This window comes from Peromyscus californicus, unplaced genomic scaffold (assembly GCF_007827085.1).
Source record: "Peromyscus californicus insignis strain IS unplaced genomic scaffold, ASM782708v3 Scaffold_3__1_contigs__length_106647218, whole genome shotgun sequence".
Taxonomy (NCBI): domain Eukaryota; kingdom Metazoa; phylum Chordata; class Mammalia; order Rodentia; family Cricetidae; genus Peromyscus; species Peromyscus californicus.
Window position 1 is genome coordinate 94628756 of NW_026294551.1, and position 19777 is coordinate 94648532.

The 19777-nt window shown below is 43.5% G+C and overlaps 1 protein-coding gene across 1 annotated transcript; it reads right to left on the minus strand.

The window, feature by feature from the left end:
- Positions 1-1818: 1818 nt before the first annotated feature.
- LOC128122637 (prostatic spermine-binding protein-like) lies at positions 1819-19371 on the minus strand. The gene is made up of 5 exons (XM_052758266.1): positions 19317-19371; positions 19102-19207; positions 15414-15745; positions 2020-2079; positions 1819-1928 (listed from the first exon to the last, which is right to left on the minus strand). Exons 1-5 carry the CDS (start codon positions 19369-19371, stop codon positions 1819-1821), a joined length of 663 nt encoding a protein of 220 aa, XP_052614226.1.
- Between the last annotated feature and the right edge of the window lie 406 nt (positions 19372-19777).

Here is a 19777-nt window from a genome sequence, read left to right on the forward strand (position 1 = left end):
CATCTCTCCTAGTGTTGTCAGGAGGGAACAGGAGAGCCCTGGGAGCTGTTCTACCAAGCAAAGAATTCTTCTACATTATTGCTAATGCCAACTTCCTTCTCTTGCAATATAAAAGGCATACAAAATCAGATTCCAGATAAAAGGAGGGAAGGATATCCAATGCAACAAGAATTTCAGATGATCATGAGTATTTTCCAGTGCAAGTAGATTTTGTGTTGTATGGTTCATTTCCTCATTTTTTGACATTGATTTATTATTTATTTTTTGCATGTGACTGTGTGTGTGTCTGTCTGTCTGTCTCTGTTTGATTGTCTGTCTGTCTGTGATGCATGTTTTGAACATGCAGTGGCTAGAGCAGGGCACTGACTATCTTTCTCTCTGGCTATCTGCCTTATTGCTTGGAGACAAGGTTTCTCACTGAACGGAAGTTCAGTGTTGCAGCTAGACTGACAGTCCAAGAGCTCCTGAGATGTTCCTGTTGCTGCCCCAGTGCTTAACTCACAGTCCCTCCATCTTCCTTTTACATGGGTTCTGGGAATCCAACTCAGGTCTTCGTGTTTGCAGAGCAAATGCTCTTTCTTACTTTCTCTGCCATTTTTCCAGGTATACTACCTTATTTTTCCTAGGCAGAGTCTCCAAGTGACCCTGAAATTGCATTTTGGGTAGGACTCTGGCCAGATGAGTCCAGCAGGATCTCCCTGTCTCTCCTCCCACAGCTTTAGGTTTACAGACTTGTGCTGCAGTTCTTAGCTTTCACATGGGTCCTGGGGACACAAACTTAGGGCCTCGTACTTGCACAGCAAACACCATATCTGCCCATCCTTCTCCCTATCTACCTACTTTGAATTCTCAAAGGATTAAGATGACCTCAATATTACACAGGAGACACAGTAAAAGAACATCCATTGATCATCTGTGCTGTGGGATGTCTTTCCGTAGGCTGTGAATATGTGTTGCTACCATTGGTTAATAAACAGACTGCTTTGGCCTGTGGTAAGACAGGTTACAGCCAGGAGGAAATCAAAGCAGAGATACAGGGAGAAGAAAGATGGAGTGAGGGGAGATGCTCCAAGCCGCCAAGGGAGCAAGATGTACCAGAACACAGTAAAGACACGAGATTCATGGCGCTACATAGATGAATAGAAATGGGTTGATTTAAGATGTAATAGCTGGCTAGCAATAAGCCTGAGCCATTGACCAAACAGTTTGTAATTAATGTAAAGCCTCTGAATGATTATTATAAGAACGGCTCCTGCAGGACCTGGCAGGACTGAGAAACTTCCATCTACACATCTGAAATTCTATTAACCTTGGGGACTGTGCTTGCATTTAACAAGCTTGGCAACAGTAGCACAAGGCCTTTGAGGCACTCTAGGAGAACAGCAGACCTCATGAGGCAGAAGCTGGTGAGGACAGTCAAGCTCTGGCCTGTCCCTAGGGAATGGCTGGCCTTTCTAGAGCAGAGCAAAAGTCCAGAATGGCAGGGTGAACCGCACATGATTTCATGTCCTGTGAAGGTCATTTCATGTCCTGTGAAAGCCAGGACATCTCTCAGGCCATGTAAGCAGTTCCTGTGACTTCCAAGGAGCACTAGGACCACCAGAACTATGGGAGGAGAGACCCTTCAGTCTCTATGATCCTTTCTGAATCACAAAGTTAGAGGTACCTCTCCACCTGCCTCCATGAGGATTGTCTAGTCTGGGCCTAGCCTGGGCATTCCAGCTCTGAGTGGGCTAGCTCAGGTGAGGGTTCTAGACAAGCCACAGGAGCAGGCACAACTGGGGAGTGCTACAGGAAGCCAAGGAGCTAGAACCCTTCTCACCCCTTGAGGCGTCTTAATAGTGAATAGAAGATCCGGATGGCCTTGATTTCCCCCTGCTCTTCACCATGAATGTAGAAATAGCTGCCGATTGTATTGCCCAGTATATCTGGGGAAAGTGAGACAGAAAACACTCAGGGCCCCTTCTTCTTTGAACAGGTCACAGGAGGTGAAGGCCACAAAGGAGGTAAGGTACTCACTCTGGGCTCTGCAGGTGGCACCAGCAAGGACAGCCAAAGTCAGCAACAGCAGCATGGCTCCTGAGGGTTTGGGGCACAAGTCTGATGCTTAGAGACACAGGGAGATGACAAGACTTCAGAAAGGCTCTGAGGAAAAGACACCAGATTTAAGGGACCTCCATACCCCAGATTGAGACAAGGGAACATTTGGGAACCCTCTTTTTCCACATCTCTAAAGGCTTCAGAAGGGCCCAGGGATGGTTTCCCCCACATGCCCACACTGCAACCCCCCAATGTCACTGTGCTTCCATTCCAACTCAGCTCTTAGCAAGAGATCCCATGATGTCATATCACACTGGGCTGCCCAAAGTCTAAAGCTACTCCTGGAGAAACTCCATGTTCCAAACCGCTCCATCTGTCCCTCATGGTTCAGTCTCTATCTGACTCAATCCATTCTCTGTTTCCACTCTGTCTTCTCCTGCTGCACCAGGCTGGACTGCTGCTCCTTCCTTACCTGTGCTGTGTGGTCTGAGCTCCTTGGGTGGTTCCTTTATACCCTGACACCACTTAACTATAGTACCTGTGGGACCTCCACAGTTCTGCCCTTGGCAAGGTTTCCTGCAAGATGATGGTTTCAGCCCTTCCCAAGCCTGGTCATTCTAGCCCTGAGTGGGTTAGCTCATACCAAAGTGAAGAGCAAGAGACATGGGTAAGGAAGATCAATGAATCTTCTAAGTAGATAAGCCACAGGAGTTGGCACAGCCAGGGCATGCTAAGGAAGCCCAGGAGCCATAACCCTACTCACCCCTGATGATGTCCTGGATTTCCACCCTGCTCTTAACATCTGATTGCCTTGTGTCTCTGAAGAAAGGGAGACAAAAGGGAAGGCATTAAGAGAGAGCTAGAGCCAATTCCTCACCTCCAGAGGTCCTTTGCCTAGATCAGTGTCAGAGCCAGGCAACAAGTTGACCAGGCAGCAGTGTGGAGGCCTGCAGATTGTGGAGACAGTGAAGAAGATAGAACAGAGTCAAGAGGATGGCCAGTCAATGCCAGACAGTGCCTGAGTTGAGTTTACAGCCAGCTTATATACAAACTTGAAGGGCAGAAGTAGAACAGTGCATAGCACAGGCTTTCCACCATTACCTACCCTGTCCTTGGGTCAAGGAGCAGGCAGTTTCATTTTCTATCTTGATGTACCTCCCAGCTGGATGTCAGCAGCCTGAGGCCAGCAGCAGCAGCCTGTGTCTAGCTAGACAGTGTGTTCCTTCCCATGGGCTAATCAGGACTTTCTCACAGCCCTGGAGCAAGCAAGCCTGAACTCCAATGACTCAGAATAGACTTCAGATTCAAACTGGGAAACTGAGTCACTGTGGGCTCCCACAATTCCTCCTTTTTTAATATTTGAGTTGAAGCAGTGGTAGTCTAGATTGTATATCCTTTTTTATTGATTACATAGGCTGATTTTCCATTAGATGAGCCATTAGTAGAAATCAAAGCAGCATCTTTTATTGGAATTTGTATTATTATTTTAGGGAAAATTAAAGAATGTATCTGTGCAAAGTGTAATAATTTACCAGCAGGAAAATAATTATCAATTTGCCCTAAAACTTGAACAAAAGCAATTGCTCAAGAATCATTATTTTGAAATAGCCAATCAATTTGTTGTTGAGTGAAAGGCATATTAATAATCTTAGGCTCTTTTCCAAAATATTTTTTAGATATAATTTGACTCTTTTGTACTAGACATGTTACAGGTTCTTAATATGAATTTAATATTTTAACTGGTAAAACAGAAAGATGTAATCATAAAAGAGGACCGTTTTGTCATAAAAATGTGGTAGGAGTAAGTCTAGGGGGTAGAATATATGTTTGTCAAGGCTGATCACAATCGATGTAATGTATTTGTTGATACTGAATAGCATTTTCAACCTGTGAAAAAACTGTCTTTTTTTTTAGTTAATTGTCTAGGTCAATTAGGATCATTATCTCTTGTTAAAATATCCCTTAAAGGTTCTAAATCATGAGTAGATAATTTTTAAATAAGATTGAAAAAATTGAATATCACCTAATAGATTCTGAAAATTTTTTAAAGTTTTCAACCTATCTTTTTATCTTTAATTTTTGAGGCTTTAGCTTTTTGGGGGATATAATATATATTCTAAATATTGAAAAGGCAGAATCTTCAGCTATTTTTTAAATTAAATACCAACCAGAATTAACCTAATATGGTTAAATCTCCAACATATCTTATAGTTTTTCTTTGAAGTTAGTATAGTTCGTAACTACTTTGGCCTTCTGTAATGTTTATGAATCTTTAGGCTAGGCTTTTTTCTATGTTCTTTTGGATCAGCTAGACATAAACAATTTTTTTTAATTTTAGTCTTTTGACTTCTCTTGCTTTTTAGAATACATGCAAATTTTCATCAAAGTCCTTTTTCTTGTGGTTTCTTTCCAGCAGTTTAGAACATTGTATAGGTATAACATTTCAAAAAAAAATAGAATCATATAAATATATATGCATATATCATAATAACTTGCATGAAGATATAAAAACCTGAATCAATGTGAAACATTTGAGATTAGTAGCACTTTTTTTTATCTTAATCAATGAAGGGGCCCAACCCTGTTTTAATATGGAGATGAGAGCATGTTTATGTGTTTTCACAGGAAGAAAATGAAGCTCATTGGCTGCCTGAGCGTTTAATATGATATATGAAACAGAGAAATGCTGGTCCTGATGTTGCTGATGGTCATCCAGAGGTGCCAGAGTGATGAGACCTACTGGCCCTATATTTCTGATCCTCCTGTGTTACATCCTGTGATTTGGGAAGGAAGGGAGATTGTGGTCACAGTCAATGATACCCGGTGATTAGATCAACTTGCCATTCAAGAATTCCTGATTGCTCAAAATTTTTGTTATTTTGGATATGATAAAAGAATTCATTTATGTTTTGCAAAAGAAATACTACTTTAGATGGATGTCTTGGAAAGTTTTCAAAACAAATAATGGGGCATGATAAACTATGTACTAGCTATACAAAGTTATTGCTTCCCCAAAGTAATTGGGGAAGTAATATTTCACCCCTTCAATGATTTCCTCCATGCACAAAAGAATTATGAGACTTTAATAGAACTTTGTTATGGCAGAGATGTACAGGCATTGTTCCTTTAAAATACAACATCACAGGGACACAACAATATATTCTTGACTGGTCTGGAAATCAAGATGATTATAATGACTCTTATTCTATGTCTACAGCTGAATCTTGGGACTGTCAGCTGGAATTTGGTATTCCAGTACAGGATTTTCACAAACTTATGTTGGAAACTTGCTCCTGCCATGGGGACAATGGCAGGGCATTCCAGTTCACCAAAACACGTTTGTCACCAGGCAGCAGTGGTGCATGCCTTTAATCCTAGCACTAGGGAGGCAGAGCCAGATGGATCTCTGTGAGTTTGAGGCCAGCCTGTTATATAGAGTGAGATCCAGGACAGGCACCAAAACTATACAGAGAAACCCTGTCTCCAAAAACCAAACAAAAACCAACCAAACAAAAAACCTGTTTGTCCTTTGATTGAGACTGTTTTAGCTTATATTATATTGCCCTATGTCCTTGTAGTTGGAGAGGTAAACACTTTTATAAATAGTTCTATGTTTACTATATCATGTTTTAATTGCATTTTGACTAATTATATTTCTCAAATAGATAATCATACTCATATAATAATGTTAAAACAACCTTCTTTTATAATAAAGACAATATATATAAATGATCCATGATTTGATGATAAATGGTTACAAATGATTTAAAAAGCTTTAGATAGATAAGAGCATGCTGTTGGATTAGTTATAGCAGAAATTGCAGCCCTTGTTACCATGCTGGTTACTACTATGATTGTTTCTACTATGTACTATTAAGGCTTTGTCTCAGTCCATTCAGACAGTGGGTTTTGTTAATCAGTTATCTAAGAATGTTTCTATGACATTAAAAACACAAAAAGATATAGATATAAGAATGGAACATAAATTGAATGCCGTATATGAGATGGCACAATTTTAGGGAGATGAGCTCCAAAGCCTAAAACTGGAATACATTTAAAATGCTAATAATGAATGGAATTATATTTCATCTTCTATATATAATGAAAATGTTGTTGGATGGGAAAGTGTTAAGGCACATATTAAAGGAAGTTGGCACGATTATAATGAATCTTGAGATTTGGCTAAATTGCATCAAGAAATTACAAAAATAAAAAAGGCTAAAATAGATTTTGATATGGCTAAAACAGCTGAAAAATGTTGGAACAATTTAAAAAGGTTATTCCATCATGCTAATCATTTACTTCACTCTCAAGTTACATTATAATTATTGGGATATATGTCTTAATAGGATTAATCTGTTTGCCTATGGTTTTCAAGCTGATTACAAACTTGCTATGAAAATTGGGCTCAGAACTTCATGGAGTAAAACTCCACATATTCCCCTGACTTATGATACCAGAGGATGACAACCAAAGACAGGTAAGTTTTTTTTGCCCCCTTTCAACCTAAGACAGTACATGAATGATGGAACTCATGCTCCCATGATGGGTAAGATTGGAGTGTGGTAAGGAAACACCAAAGACAGGCACAGTCATCTAAGGACTCAATGGAGTCTTAAAATAACTTAAAAAGGAGGAACCCACAACTGACTTAGTTTCCCAGTTTGAATCTGAAGTCTATTCTGATTCAATAGAGTTCAGGCTTGCTTGCTCTGGCTGGCAAGAGTCTTACCCAAAATGCAATTCCAGGGTCACTTGAAGATTCTGCCTAAGAAAAATAAAATGGTATACCTGGGAAAATGGCAGAGAAAGTAAGAAAGAGCATTTGCTCTGCAAACACGAAGACCTGAGTTTGGATCCCCAGAACCCATGCAAAAGGAAGATGGAGGGGACTGTGAGTTAAGCACTGGGGCAGCAACAGGAACATCTCAGGAGCTCTTGGGCCAGCCAGTCTAGCTGCAACACTGTCTCCAAGCAATAAGGCAGAGAGAAAGATAGTCAGTGCCCTGCTCTAGCCTCTACAGGATCAAAAACATGAATCACAGACAGTCAGAGAGAAAGACACACACCACCACCACCACCACCACCTGGGCTATGGGTTCTGTAGAACTGTTTTTTGATGATGTTCTAATTAATCTATAAAGCACAGCAAAAATTAATGAATGCTTGGGTTGTGAACTATGGAGTAAAGGGGTAGCTGGACATGGATCTTAATTAAATATAGCAGAATGAGCTATTTTTTAAGACCTCAAGCCGCTAGATAAGGAAAGTATAATAGTTCAGGCACTTCTAGGGAATGAACACTCACCCACTAAGAATCCTTTAGGAATCCCAACTAAAGTGATTTATGGCAGAAAACGTTATCTCATAGGAGGCAGATGGTGGGCCCCTCTGTTGAGGAAGTTCAGCATGGGAAACTTAAGGACTACAGCAGAACTCTTTCCCCTTACAGGCGTAAAAGTATAAGAGTCCATATTCCAACAGGTAAAAAGGTTTTATATTAGAAGAGATATATGGTGAAAAACTGAAGAAAGACTTAGAGAGGGTCTGCAGCATCCAAATTGGCTAAGTGGGTCATGAGAACCAGAAAAGTAGAAGTGCATAATAAACTAGATAAGATGAAGGACACAGCTGCAACCGCAAAGAAGTCTACACTAGGGACTGCACTAAGTTTAAAAAACACAAACTGCCCTTTGGGTCATAAAGTTCTTGTGGGTGAAGGGATATGTCTAGCGCTGATTAATAATTGTGCGCTTGCTTTTTTAAAAAGATGATGTAATTGAATTATTGCCAAGCTCTTGTTGATTCCTGTATGACTTGATAGTTTTCTTTTCTGTATATAAACTACTGATTTGCAGAAGCAAAATTGCAGCAGATTCAAACCACTTCTGAGTGTGTTGTCTGTCTGTCATTTGCCGAATCCTTGCCTCCCTGGCTACCCAAGCCCTGGTCCTCCTACAGTCGTGGTATCCCCGATGGGCCAGTCCGTGGCAATTCCCAATCTCAGTTTGATCCTCTCAAGTTCCTACCCATCTAGTTCTTTCATTCTCTTTTCTCTTTTCCGTCCTGTGCCCTGCAAGTCCCGGTATATAAAGGGAGGGTCCGAGCTAAATTGTGTAAAGCAATTGCTTAACGTCCACCTCTCCTAGGCGGTGTCTCCTTGTGGAATTTAAGTCAGGAGACTTGCGCGTGGGCTGTTATCATTGTTATCCTCGGAAGTTGGGCGCCCACCTGGGTGATATTTCCTTGAAAGTGGCCAAGGGAGATATCTGATTCCAGAGAAAGCCTTTCCCAAGGCTGTTCTCCAAATACCTGGAATGTGTATGTCCAGAGAGTGATCAGTCCACACTGTTAGCCCTTCTTAGGGAAAAGCCAATTGGGAAAACTATGAAGGCACACATGATTTTCATAGCAGAAGACAGCTGATATATAACAAGCCAAGTAACACCAAAAACTCCTTGGGATTTGGCTTCCTCTGGAGGAATTCCCTGAATCCTCCAGGTAGTGACTTTGCCATAAACAGCTGAGTTCTTATGATATATTCCTGCCGCCTGCAGCACTGTACCTCTCCACTTTTTGGACCTACACCCGTGCACTGAGTTAGGGTTTACACAGAAAGACCCTTGGTCAACTCAGCAGGCCTGAGGTCCCCAGAAGGAGGCCAGCATCCAGCCACTGCCTGTCTCAAAGCAACTCGGGGTCTGCAGGAAGAGCTCAATGTGTGTTGACCAAGCTGGCAGGGCCTGGCTTTGCAGTGGTCCCATGTAACTGTATTTGAGCAGGTGCCATTGTCTCTTGTTCCTCTCCAGACCCTCCCGTTCTCCAGCCACCTCTTCCCTTCCCTTCCCTGTCCTGGTCACTATCCTCCCTCATAAAGCTAAGCTGCCTGAAATGCATCTCCTAAGCAGTTGGGGATTAAATCTAAGGCCTCATGAATGCTTAGCAAGTACTATAGCACTGAGCAATATATTTAGCTTGCATTTATTTAGTTATTAGTCATGAATAAATGAATGAATGAATGAATGAATGAATGAATGAATGAATGAATAAGAGAGACAGGGTCTCACATAGCCCTAGCTGGTCTACAAGGAAGAATTGCAAGCCTGCTTACCATAGAAAGTAAGTTTCATCAAGCCAAGCTGAGGAGTTCACCAACACCAGTGCTAGTCAGCAGCTAAGTGGACTACAGCCATGATCAGGGGAGGTCTCCAGCCAATTCCCATGGCTTCCTCTCTCTCTCTCTCTGCAAAGTGGCAGGTACACAGTTTACAGAATTTTTAAAAAATGAGTCTCCTAGATACCCCATTTTAGATATAATACCTCCCAGGTAAGTTAATGGGAATCATGTATTTTAAGTCAATGAGTGTAAATTTGAAGATGCCCATGCAGCTGTGACAGATATGGCCGTCTTTGCGAGGTGTGTAATATGACGTTAACATCAAGGGAAGTTTTCAGAAGGGGGTGATCCAAATAAAAGGAATGCTGTGGATATCGTTCTGTATAAATAAAACACTGATTGGCCAGTGGCCAGGCAGGAAGTATAGGCTGGACAAGGAGAGAGGAGAATTCTGAGAAGTGGAAGGCTGAGTGGGAGAGACACTGCCAGCTGCCGCCATGACAAACAGCATGTAAAGATGACGGTAAGCCACGAGCCACATGGCAAGGTATAGATTTATAGAAATGGGATAATTTAAGATATAAGAACAGTTAGCAAGAAGCCTGCCATGGCCATACAGTTTTTAAATAATATAAGCATCTCTGTGTTTATTTTGTAAGTGGACAGGACCTGGAAAAAAAAAACTCCAACTACAAAGGAATTTTTTCCACCCCAGTTAAATGTATTCCCTGACTTTTGTCCACCAATTCCAGGCTACTAGAACCTTTGATAAGCATCTAAAATGAAATAAGCTGGTCTAGGTGTCACAGGCCTGTAATCCAAGCTACTTGGGACACTGAGGAAGGACTCAGAGTTCACAACCTGGCTAAGGAACTTTGCCTCCAAAAATTTTTAAACATGTTTATGTTTAGCAGTTTAAAAAATATTTGTTAATTTTTATTTTTTACATGCACGTGTGTTTTGCCTGGGTATATGTCTGCCTGTTTCAAAATTTTATTTCTTTTAAACTGAGAGAAAGAAGAAAAGAAAGGAAGGAAGGAAATGGGGAGGCATGAGGAGAGAAAGAGAGAAAGAGAGACAGAAAACAGAAGGGCTGAAGTGTTGGCTCCGTGGACACGAGCACTGGCTGCTCTTGCAGAGGACCTGTTTAGTCCCCAGCATCCATGTGCTCACAGAGATCCACCTGCTCTGCCTCCCAAGTGCTAGAGAGATGGCTAAGTAGTTCAGAGCACTTACAGTTCTTCCTCTAGAAGACCCAAGTTCAGCTCCCAACACCCAAGTCAAGTGGCTCAGTACTGTCTGTAACTCCAGCTCCAGGGTGCACATACCCACATGCAGTCACACACCTACACATATTAAAATGTTAAAAAAATTAAATATTCAAATATCTTCCAACATGTGAAGTGAGCCAGAGGCAAGAGGGAACCATCTCTGGGTTTCTGGATCCTGGGTCCTTTGACTAAGAGTAAGTTGGGGGCAGTATTGGGAGATCAAGAAATACTTCAAGATGGAGCCACACACAAAACTTGAGTTTTGAAAAGTCCTGGCCACCAGACTCAACCTGAAGGAGAAACAAGTTGAGACTTGGTTTGGCTTCCAGCACCAACACAGTGGTTCACAACCATCAGTAACTCCAGTTCTGGGGCTTCTGACACCTTCTTCTGGCTTCTGGAGGCACCAGGCACACATACAGTGCACATATAAATGGGCAAGCAAACCACTCACACACCTAAACTTATAAAAACTTTAAAAAAATTTAAAGAAACTCTTTGTCTTAATTTAGGTTTGTATTGCTGTGAAGAGACGTCATGACCACAATAACTCTTATAAGGAAAACATTTCATTGGGGCTGTCTAACAGTCCAGAGGTTTAGTCCATTATTGTCATGGTAGGAAACATGGCAACATCAGGCAGAAACGGTGCTAGAGAAGGAGCTGAGAGTTCTACATCTGGATGGGCAGGCAGCAGGAAGAGAGAGAGACACTGGGCCTGGCTTCAGCTTCTGAAACTCCAAAGCCCACCCACAGTGACATACTTCCTCCAACAAGGCCACACCTTGAGGGACATTTTCATTCAAACCACTACATTCTTATTTTGTTATGACTCAATTTCCCCAAGTGGTTAAAGTCAAATATAGTTAACAAAAAACAAGGCCAGGTGTTGTGGCACACATATTAATTCCAGCACTCAAGAAGCAGAGGCAGGTGGATCTCTTTGAAATTGAGGCCATCTTGGTATATGTAGTGAGTTCTAGGACAGCCAGGGCTATATAGGGTAACCTTGTCTCAACAAAACAAACAGAAAGATTGACAAAAATGCAAGATATTATATTGATTAGATTTATATTCATTGTCTTTTAAGACTCTTTGTCATTGGGCTATGGTGGTACAAACCTTTAATCCTAGACTCACAGAGGCTGGCAGATCTCTGTGAGTTTGAGGCCAGCCTGGTCTATAGAGTGAGTTCCAGGACAGCCAGAGCTGTTACACAGAGAAAACTTCTTTCAAAGACAAAACAAAACAAAACAAAAGACTCTGTTAATATTACCACAAGTGGACAAGTATAATCATAGAAATTTTATCATAAACACAGACCATCCTTAGGTCATTTTCCAGAAACCTTGCACAACTCACTCAGATCTTCTGAGCTTAGCTTTTAGCTTTAACTTTTCTTAGTTTTATTTTCATCTTTGATTTTCAGGCTCGGGGGTAAAATATAATTTTATTATATAAAATTCATTTTTATTTATTAAAAATATATTTTACCTATCTCTTTAAAGAACTTTTATCTCATTTACACTATTATTATTTCATTTCTTTAAACAAGCATTGGTTCCAAAGTATATATATGGTACATTTTTTTAGTTCTTTTCTCTGTATAGGACTGGCTGTCCTGGAACTCATTCTGTAGACCAGGCTGACCTCAAACTCACAGAATCCACCTGCCTTTGCCTCCTGGGTTCTAGGTTTAAAGGCATGGCCCATCACCATACAACTACATGGTACATTTTAACAAAGTAAGATCACCTATATATATATTTTCAAGCTTTGAAAACCTTCTTCTCTCATATTACATTGTTGTGGGATAATGCTTTTGTATATTGGTTTAATAAAATGCTGACCAGACAGTAGCCAGACAGGAAGTATAGGCAGGATAAGCTGACAAGGAGAATTCCGAGAGGAAGGCTGATTTGTGAGACACTAGCCCACAGTCCAGGGTGCAGCATGTAATGGTATACAAGTAAAGCCTCAGAATACATGGTGACATATAGATTAACAGAAATGGGCTGAGTTTAAGTGTAAGAGCTAGTCAGTAGTTAGCCTGAGCTAATGGCCAAAGAGTTTTAATTAATATAAGCCTCTGTGTGTTTATTTGAGTCTGAGCGTCTGCAGGCCCAGGTGGGACAGGAGAAAACAGCAGCTACATTACATCCTGGCAGTTTCCCCTCCCTCTACTCCCCTCCCTAACACCTACCACCACCCCTCTGTCCCAGAATCACTTCAATGTTTCCCTTAAGAAAAGAGCTGACCTCCCAGGGATATCAGTGGAATACAGCACAGCAAGTTACAACAAGAATATGAACAAACCCTCATATCAAGGTTGAACAAGGCCACCCAGTAGGAAGAAAAGGGTCCCAAGAAAAGGCAAAAGAGCCAGAGACAGCCCCAGTCCCACTGTTAGGAGTCCCACAAGAGCACCAAGAAGCAGGCTGGGTGGTGGTGGCACACACATTTAATCCCAGCACTCGGGAGGCAGAGACAGGCGAATCTCTCTGAGTTTGAGGCCAGCCTGGGCTACAGAATGAGTTCCAGGAAAGGCACAAAGCTACACAGAGAAACTCTGTCTTGAAAAACCAAAAACCAAAACCAAAACCAAAACAAAACCAAAAACAAAACCTTCATAAAGAGGACCTAACTCAGACCCATACAGGATCTGTGATTGTCACTTCAGTCTCTGGGAGCCACCACGAGCCCTGCTTAGATGATTCTGTGAACTGTGTTCTCCTGGTGTCCTCAAACCCTCTGGCTTCTACAATTCCTCCTCTCCCTCCAAGGGGTTCCTAAATGGCTGAAACACTTGAAGAAATGTTCAACATCCTAAGCTATCATGGAAATGCAGATCAAAACTACTTTGTTATTCCATCTTATATCTGTTAGAACGGCTAAAATACAAATACAAGTGACAGCCCATGCTGGAGAGGATGTGGAGCAAGGGGAACACTTCTTCATTGCTGGCAAGAGTACAGTCTTCACAGCCGCTGTGGAAATCAATATGGTGGTTTCTCAGAAAATTGAGAATCGATCTACCTCAAGACCCAGCTATGCCACTTCTGTGCACATACCCAGAGGACACTCCATTCTACTGCAAGGACACTTGCCCAGCTGTGTTCACTATGGCTTTATCAATAACATCCAGACATTGGAAACTACCTTGATTTGCCTCAACCAAATAATGGATAAAGAAAATGTGACACATTACACAATGGAGTAGTACTCAGCAGTTAAAAAAAAAAGACATCATGAAATTTGCAGGCAAATGGATGGAACTAGAAAAAAATCATCCTGAATGAGGTAACCCAGAACCAGAAAGATAAACATGGTATAAACTCACTTATAAGTAGATATTAGCTATAAAGTAAAGGATACCCATGGGAAAATCCAAGAAACAGAGAGGTTAAGTTACAAGAAGGGCTTAAGGGGGTCATGTTGATCTCCCTGGGAGGGGGAAATAGAATAGATTTGCAGGTGAACTAGGTGATTGTGGAGATGAAAACAGGAAGGATCAAGCCAGGGGTGGGGTGGAGGGAGAGAGTGCATAGAGAGACGACTGGAATTGGGAGGGGGAGTCTATGGAATATGGAATGTGGAAACCTAGTGCAGTGGAAACTCCCTGGAGTCTATGAGGGTGACCCTAGCAAAGACTCCTAATATGGGGAATATGGAACCTGAACAGGTCATCTTCTGTAGTCAGGCAAGACTTTCAGTGGGGAGACTGGGACACCAACCCAGCCACAAGGCCTTTGTCCTGCCTCTAAGGACAATGCTTCTTAAAGTCCTCCAATCTTGGGAAACTCCTGTCCTCTTCTCCCATAGGCTAGGACTTGGCCCATCCCCAATTTCCTGTCCTACTGATTTAGCATACAGAGCCTTATCTGATGAATAATTTGGGGTTTGAGATGGCCCCTTAAATGGCCCTGGGTACAGTCACATAGCAGACAGCCTGGAACTTTCCTGCTCCTAACTAGGGAGAGAGGGGCTCAGTACCTCCTGCTCTGTTCATCTGTAACTCTTTTTTTTTTTTTTTTTTTTTTTTTTTTTTTGGTTTTTCAAGACAGGGTTTCTCCGTGTAGTTTTGTTTCCTGTCCTGGAGATCGCTCTGTAGACCAGGCTAGCCTTGAACTCACAGAGATCCACCTGCCTCTGCCTCCAGAGTGCTGGGATTAAAGGCATGGGCCACCACTGCTCGGCTCATCTGTAACTCTTATGAACTCTGAGTGCACCACATATGAAAATGAGTGGTAACAACTTACTACTTACACAGGCAGCCTAGCTTGTGTGGGAGGATAGTGACCAGGACAGGAGAAGGGAAGGGAAGAGGTGGCTGGAGAACGGGAGGGTCTGGGGAGGAACAGGAGACAATGGCACCTGCTCAAATACAGTTACATGGGACCACTGCAAAGCCAGGCCCTGCCAGCTTGGTCAACACACATTGAGCTCTTCCTGCAGGCCCTGTGTTGCTTTAAGACAGGCAGGGCCTGGATGCTGGCCTCATTCTGGGGACCCCAGGCCTGCTGAGTTGACCAAGGGTCTTTCTGTGTAAACCCTAACTCAGTGCACGGGTGTAGGTCCAAAAAGTGAAGAGGTAAAGAAGGCTCTCGAGGACTTCAAACCATCCCATTTGGTGACAAGGACCACTCAGGTTCATATGGATGCACGGAGTTTATTGGACAGAGATACAGGGTCTTTGAGGCTTTGTCGCCTCAAGCACAAGTCACCTGGTACACTGGTCCCTCCAGGTGGATGAGCTTAACTGAGAGGAGGTCATACAATATGGGGATGCAAGACTGAGCTCTGAGCTCACTAGGACTCCTTCTCATCTTTCTTCTGGTCATCTTCATCATCATCATCATCATCATCATCATCTTCATCATCTTCATCATCATTATGATCATCATTATCATCGTCATCATCATCATCATCATCGTTGTCATCTTCATCTTCGTCTTTATCTTTGCTATCTTCTTTCTCTTTATCACGGTCAGGGATGGTCGTTGGTTCTCTTTGAGGCTTCTCTGGTCCACGAGTCCATTTGAAGCCTATCCCACGGAGGCAGAGGAGTGAGTACATGCCATTGACAGTCTGTAGATGCTGGTCAGGACCTCCACTTGCCTCAATTGACTGGCCCACTTTTTTTCCAAAGGTAAACTCAGTCCCCTTGTTGGTAATGAAGGTCAGGGAGTTCAGGCAGATTCCCACGTTGCCATGAACCTTTATTACATGCTCTCCATCCTTCAGATGAAACTCTTCATAACTTGTTGAATGGCCTCCATAAACATTACTCCAGTGATTTTGAAACTGCAGCTGGATGCTGGAGACAAATCAAGTGTGTTCAACCTCAGGAATGCCTGTTCTCTCTCAAAACTGTTCCCCCTCCTGGTTCCTGGTTCACAGTTCAGTCTCCAGAAGTGCCCAGCTCTGATATGGAAGCCTGGAGTCCTTCCTCCTTCTACCTCTTCCACGCACATCCCTTCTCACAGGTCCTCATAGAGTCTGGCTCAGGTCATGTATCTGTGCCTGGGTGGATAGATCTATCACTGCAGGTAATTCTGAGCCTGAATCCTTTGCAGGGTCTTCCCAAGTCACAGTTTCCCATCTAGAGCCTCCTCCCCTGTCTGACCCAAATGAGGCAGCAGCCACAATGAGACCCCTCTGCTCAGGTCAGCAGACCTTACAGGCAGAGACCAGGGAGATAGGCTCATCTCTCCTAGTGTTGTCAGGAGGGAACAGGAGAGCCCTGGGAGCTGTTCTACCAAGCAAAGAAGTTTTCTAAACTATTGCTAATGTGAACTTCCTTCTCTTGCAAGAAGATGCATACCAAATCATATCACAGGTAAAATGCCGGAAGGATACCCACTTAAACTAGAATTTCAGATAATCATGAGTAATTTCCAGTGTAAGCAGATTTTGTGTTGCATGGTTTATTTGCTTATTTTTGACATTGGTTTATTGTTTATTGATTTATTTGTGTGTGTGTGTGTGTGTGTGTGTGTGTGTGTGTGTGTGTATCCACGCAGGCTCCCATGTGCCAAGGCCTTCGTGGAGGTGAGAGGACAAAGTAGGAATGTTGTTTTCTCCTTCCACTGTGTGGGTTGCAAGGGTCAACTCTGGTCAGTGTGTCAGCAAGAGCCATCTGGCCAGGCTTTACTTCTTCTACTTTTTTTGTTTATTTTTCGAGATAGGGTTTCTTCGTGTAGTTTTGGTGCCTGTCCTGCATCTCCATCTGTAGACCAGGCTGGACTCGAACTCACAGAGAATCACCTGTCTCTTCCTCCCAAGTGCTGGAATTAAAGGCACGGCCACCACCGTCCAGCCAGCCTTTACTTCTTTAGTGGTACTGCAGACTGAACCTAGGGTCACACATGTACTAGGCAAGCCACTAAGCTATATTACCATTTCTCCACCCATTCTTTCTTTCCTTTTTACTTTATTTGAAACAGGATCTCACGCTTTGGCCAGGATTCCCTTGAACTTCCTCATGGTGGAAACCCTCCTGCCTCAGCCTCCTGAGTTCTGACATTATAGACATGAGCCACCATGCTGGGCTCCAACCCTCTCTCTGCATTCTTTTCTGAGAAAAGTTTGACTAAGTTGTCCAGGTTGACCCTGAGGGGCGCTGTAGCACAATTTGACCTCACATTTGATATGGTCTAGCATCAGCATCCTGGGTAGCTGAGATTACAGGATTGTACCACCAGGCCAGGCTCCAATATTGCATTTTAAAAGCATGGCCATAGACTCTCCAGCAGTTGTGAGGATGAGGATCGAGGACTCTAGGGTTAATGCCAGCCTGGGATCCATAGGGACACCCTGTCTCACGAAATTGATGGCTATAGACAAAACACAGTGGTATGTCTTGATTTCAACCTCCAATACCACAAAAGTGGTAGGGGAAGTATAACCATGTTGTCAGTTCTGAATTGTGTGTGTAGGCAGTGTATACATGTCTGTTTGCCTGTGTTGTGGAGGCCAAAGTTAGGGGTTGGGTGTCTTTCCTGATCACTGTCCTTGTGTGTGTGTGTGTGTGTGGTGTGTTTGTGTGGTGTTGTGGTGTGTGTGTGTGTTAGATTGTGATGTGGTATGTGATGTTTGTTGTGTGTGATGTGTGTGGTGTGGTGATGTGTGTGTGTTGTTGTAGTGGTGGTGGTGTGTGTATCTGTCTGTCTATGATGCATATTTTGAGCATGCAGAGGCTAGAGCAGGGCACTGACTATCTTTCTCTCTGGCTATCTGCCTTATTACTTGGAGACAAGGTCTCTCACTGAATGGAAGTTCAGTGTTGCAGCTAGACTGGCTGGCCCAAGAGCTCCTAAGATGTTCCTGTTGCTGCCCCAGTGCTTAACTCACAGTCCCCTCCATCTTCCTTTTACATGGGTTCTGGGAGTCCAACTCAGGTCTTCGTGTTTGCAGAGCAAATGCTCTTTCTTACTTTCTCTGCCATTTTTCCAGGTATACTACCTTATTTTTCCTAGGCAGAGTCTCCAAGTGATCCTGGAATTGCATTTTGGGTAAGACTCTGGCCAGATGAGTCCAGCAGGATCTCCCTGTCTCTGCTCCCACAGCTTTAGGTTTACAGACTTGTGCTGCTGTCCTCAGCGTTCACCCAGGTCCTGGGAACCAAACTTAGGGCCTCGTACTTGCACAGCAAACACCATATCTGCCCATCCTTCTCCCTATCTACCTACTTTGAATTCTCAAAGGATTAAGATGACCTCAGTATTACACAGGAGACACAGTAAAAGAACATCCATTGATCATCTGTGCTGTGGGATGTCTTTCCGTAGGCTGTGAATATGTGTTGCTACCATTGGTTAATAAACAGACTGCTTTGGCCTGTGGTAAGACAGGTTACAGCCAGGAGGAAATCAAAGCAGAGATACAGGGAGAAGAAAGATGGAGTGAGGGGAGATGCTCCAAGCCGCCAAGAGAGCAAGATGTACCAGAACACAGTAAAGACACGAGACTCAAGGCGATACATAGATGAACAGAAATAGATTGATTTAAGATGTAATAGCTAGCTAGCAATAAGCCTGAGCCATAGACCACATAGTTTGCAATTAATATTAAGCCTCTGAATGATTATTATAAGAACGGCTCCTGCAGGACCTGGCAGGACTGAGAAACTTCCATCTACACATCTGAAATTCTATTAACCTTGGGGACTGTGCTTGCATTTAACAAGCTTGGCAACAGTAGCACAAGGCCTTTGAGGCACTCTAGGAGAACAGCAGACCTCATGAGGCAGAAGCTGGTGAGGACAGTCAAGCTCTGGCCTGTCCCTAGGGAATGGCTGGCCTTTCTAGAATAGAGCAAAAGTCCAGAATGGCAGGGTGAACCGCACATCATTTCATGTCCTGTGAAGGTCATTTCATGTCCTGTGAAAGCCGGGACATCTCTCAGGCCATGTAAGCAGTTCCTGTGACTTCCAAGGAGCACTAGGACCACCAGAACTATGGGAGGAGAGACCCTTCAGCCTCTATGATCCTTTCTGAATCACAAAGTTAGAGGTACCTCTCCACCTGCCTCCATGAGGATTGTCTAGTCTGGGCCTAGCCTGGGCATTCCAGCTCTGAGTGGGCTAGCTCAGGTGAGGGTTCTAGACAAGCCACAGGAGCAGGCACAACTGGGGAGTGCTACAGGAAGCCAAGGAGCCAGAGCCCTACTCACCCCTTGAGGCGTCTTAATAGTGAATAGAAGATCCGGATGGCCTTGATTTCCCCCTGCTCTTCACCATGAATGTAGAAATAGCTGCCGACTTTATTGCCCAGTATATCTGGGGAAAGTGAGGCAGAAAACACTCAGGGCCCCTCTCTCACTCAGAGGCCCTTGTGCCTAGGACAGGACACAGGAGGTGAAGGCCACAAAGGAGGTAAGGTACTCACTCTGGGCTCTGCAGGTGGCACCAGCAAGGACAGCCAAGGTCAGCAACAGCAGCATGGCTCCTGAGGGTTTGGGGCACAAGTCTGATGCTTAGAGCCACAGGGAGATGACAAGACTTCAGAAAGGCTCTGAGGAAAAGACACCAGATTTAAGGGACCTCCATACCCCAGATTGAGACAAGGGAACATTTGGGAACCCTCTTTTTCCACATCTCTAAAGGCTTCAGAAGGGCCCAGGGATGGTTTCCCCCACATGCCCACACTGCAACCCCCCAATGTCACTGTGCTTCCATTCCAACTCAGCTCTTAGCAAGAGATCCCATGATGTCATATCACACTGGGCTCCCCAAAGTCTAAAGCTACTCCTGGAGAAACCCCATGTTCCAAACCGCTCCATCTGTCCCTCATGGTTCAGTCTCTATCTGGCTCAACCTATCCTCCGTTTCCCCTCTGGCCTCTCCTGC

Excerpts from the sequence above, each read along its gene's own strand:
- LOC128122637 (XM_052758266.1), bottom strand. The coding sequence starts at position 19,371 with ATGCTGCTGTTGCTGACCTTGGCTGTCCTTGCTGGTGCCACCTGCAGA. Across the intron at positions 19,208-19,316 it reads TGCCACCTGCAGAGCCCAGA|ATATACTGGGCAATAAAGTC; the intron begins GTGAGTACCTTA and ends CACTTTCCCCAG. Across the intron at positions 1,929-2,019 it reads TGCCACCTGCAGAGCCCAGA|ATATACTGGGCAATACAATC; the intron begins GTGAGTACCTTA and ends CACTTTCCCCAG.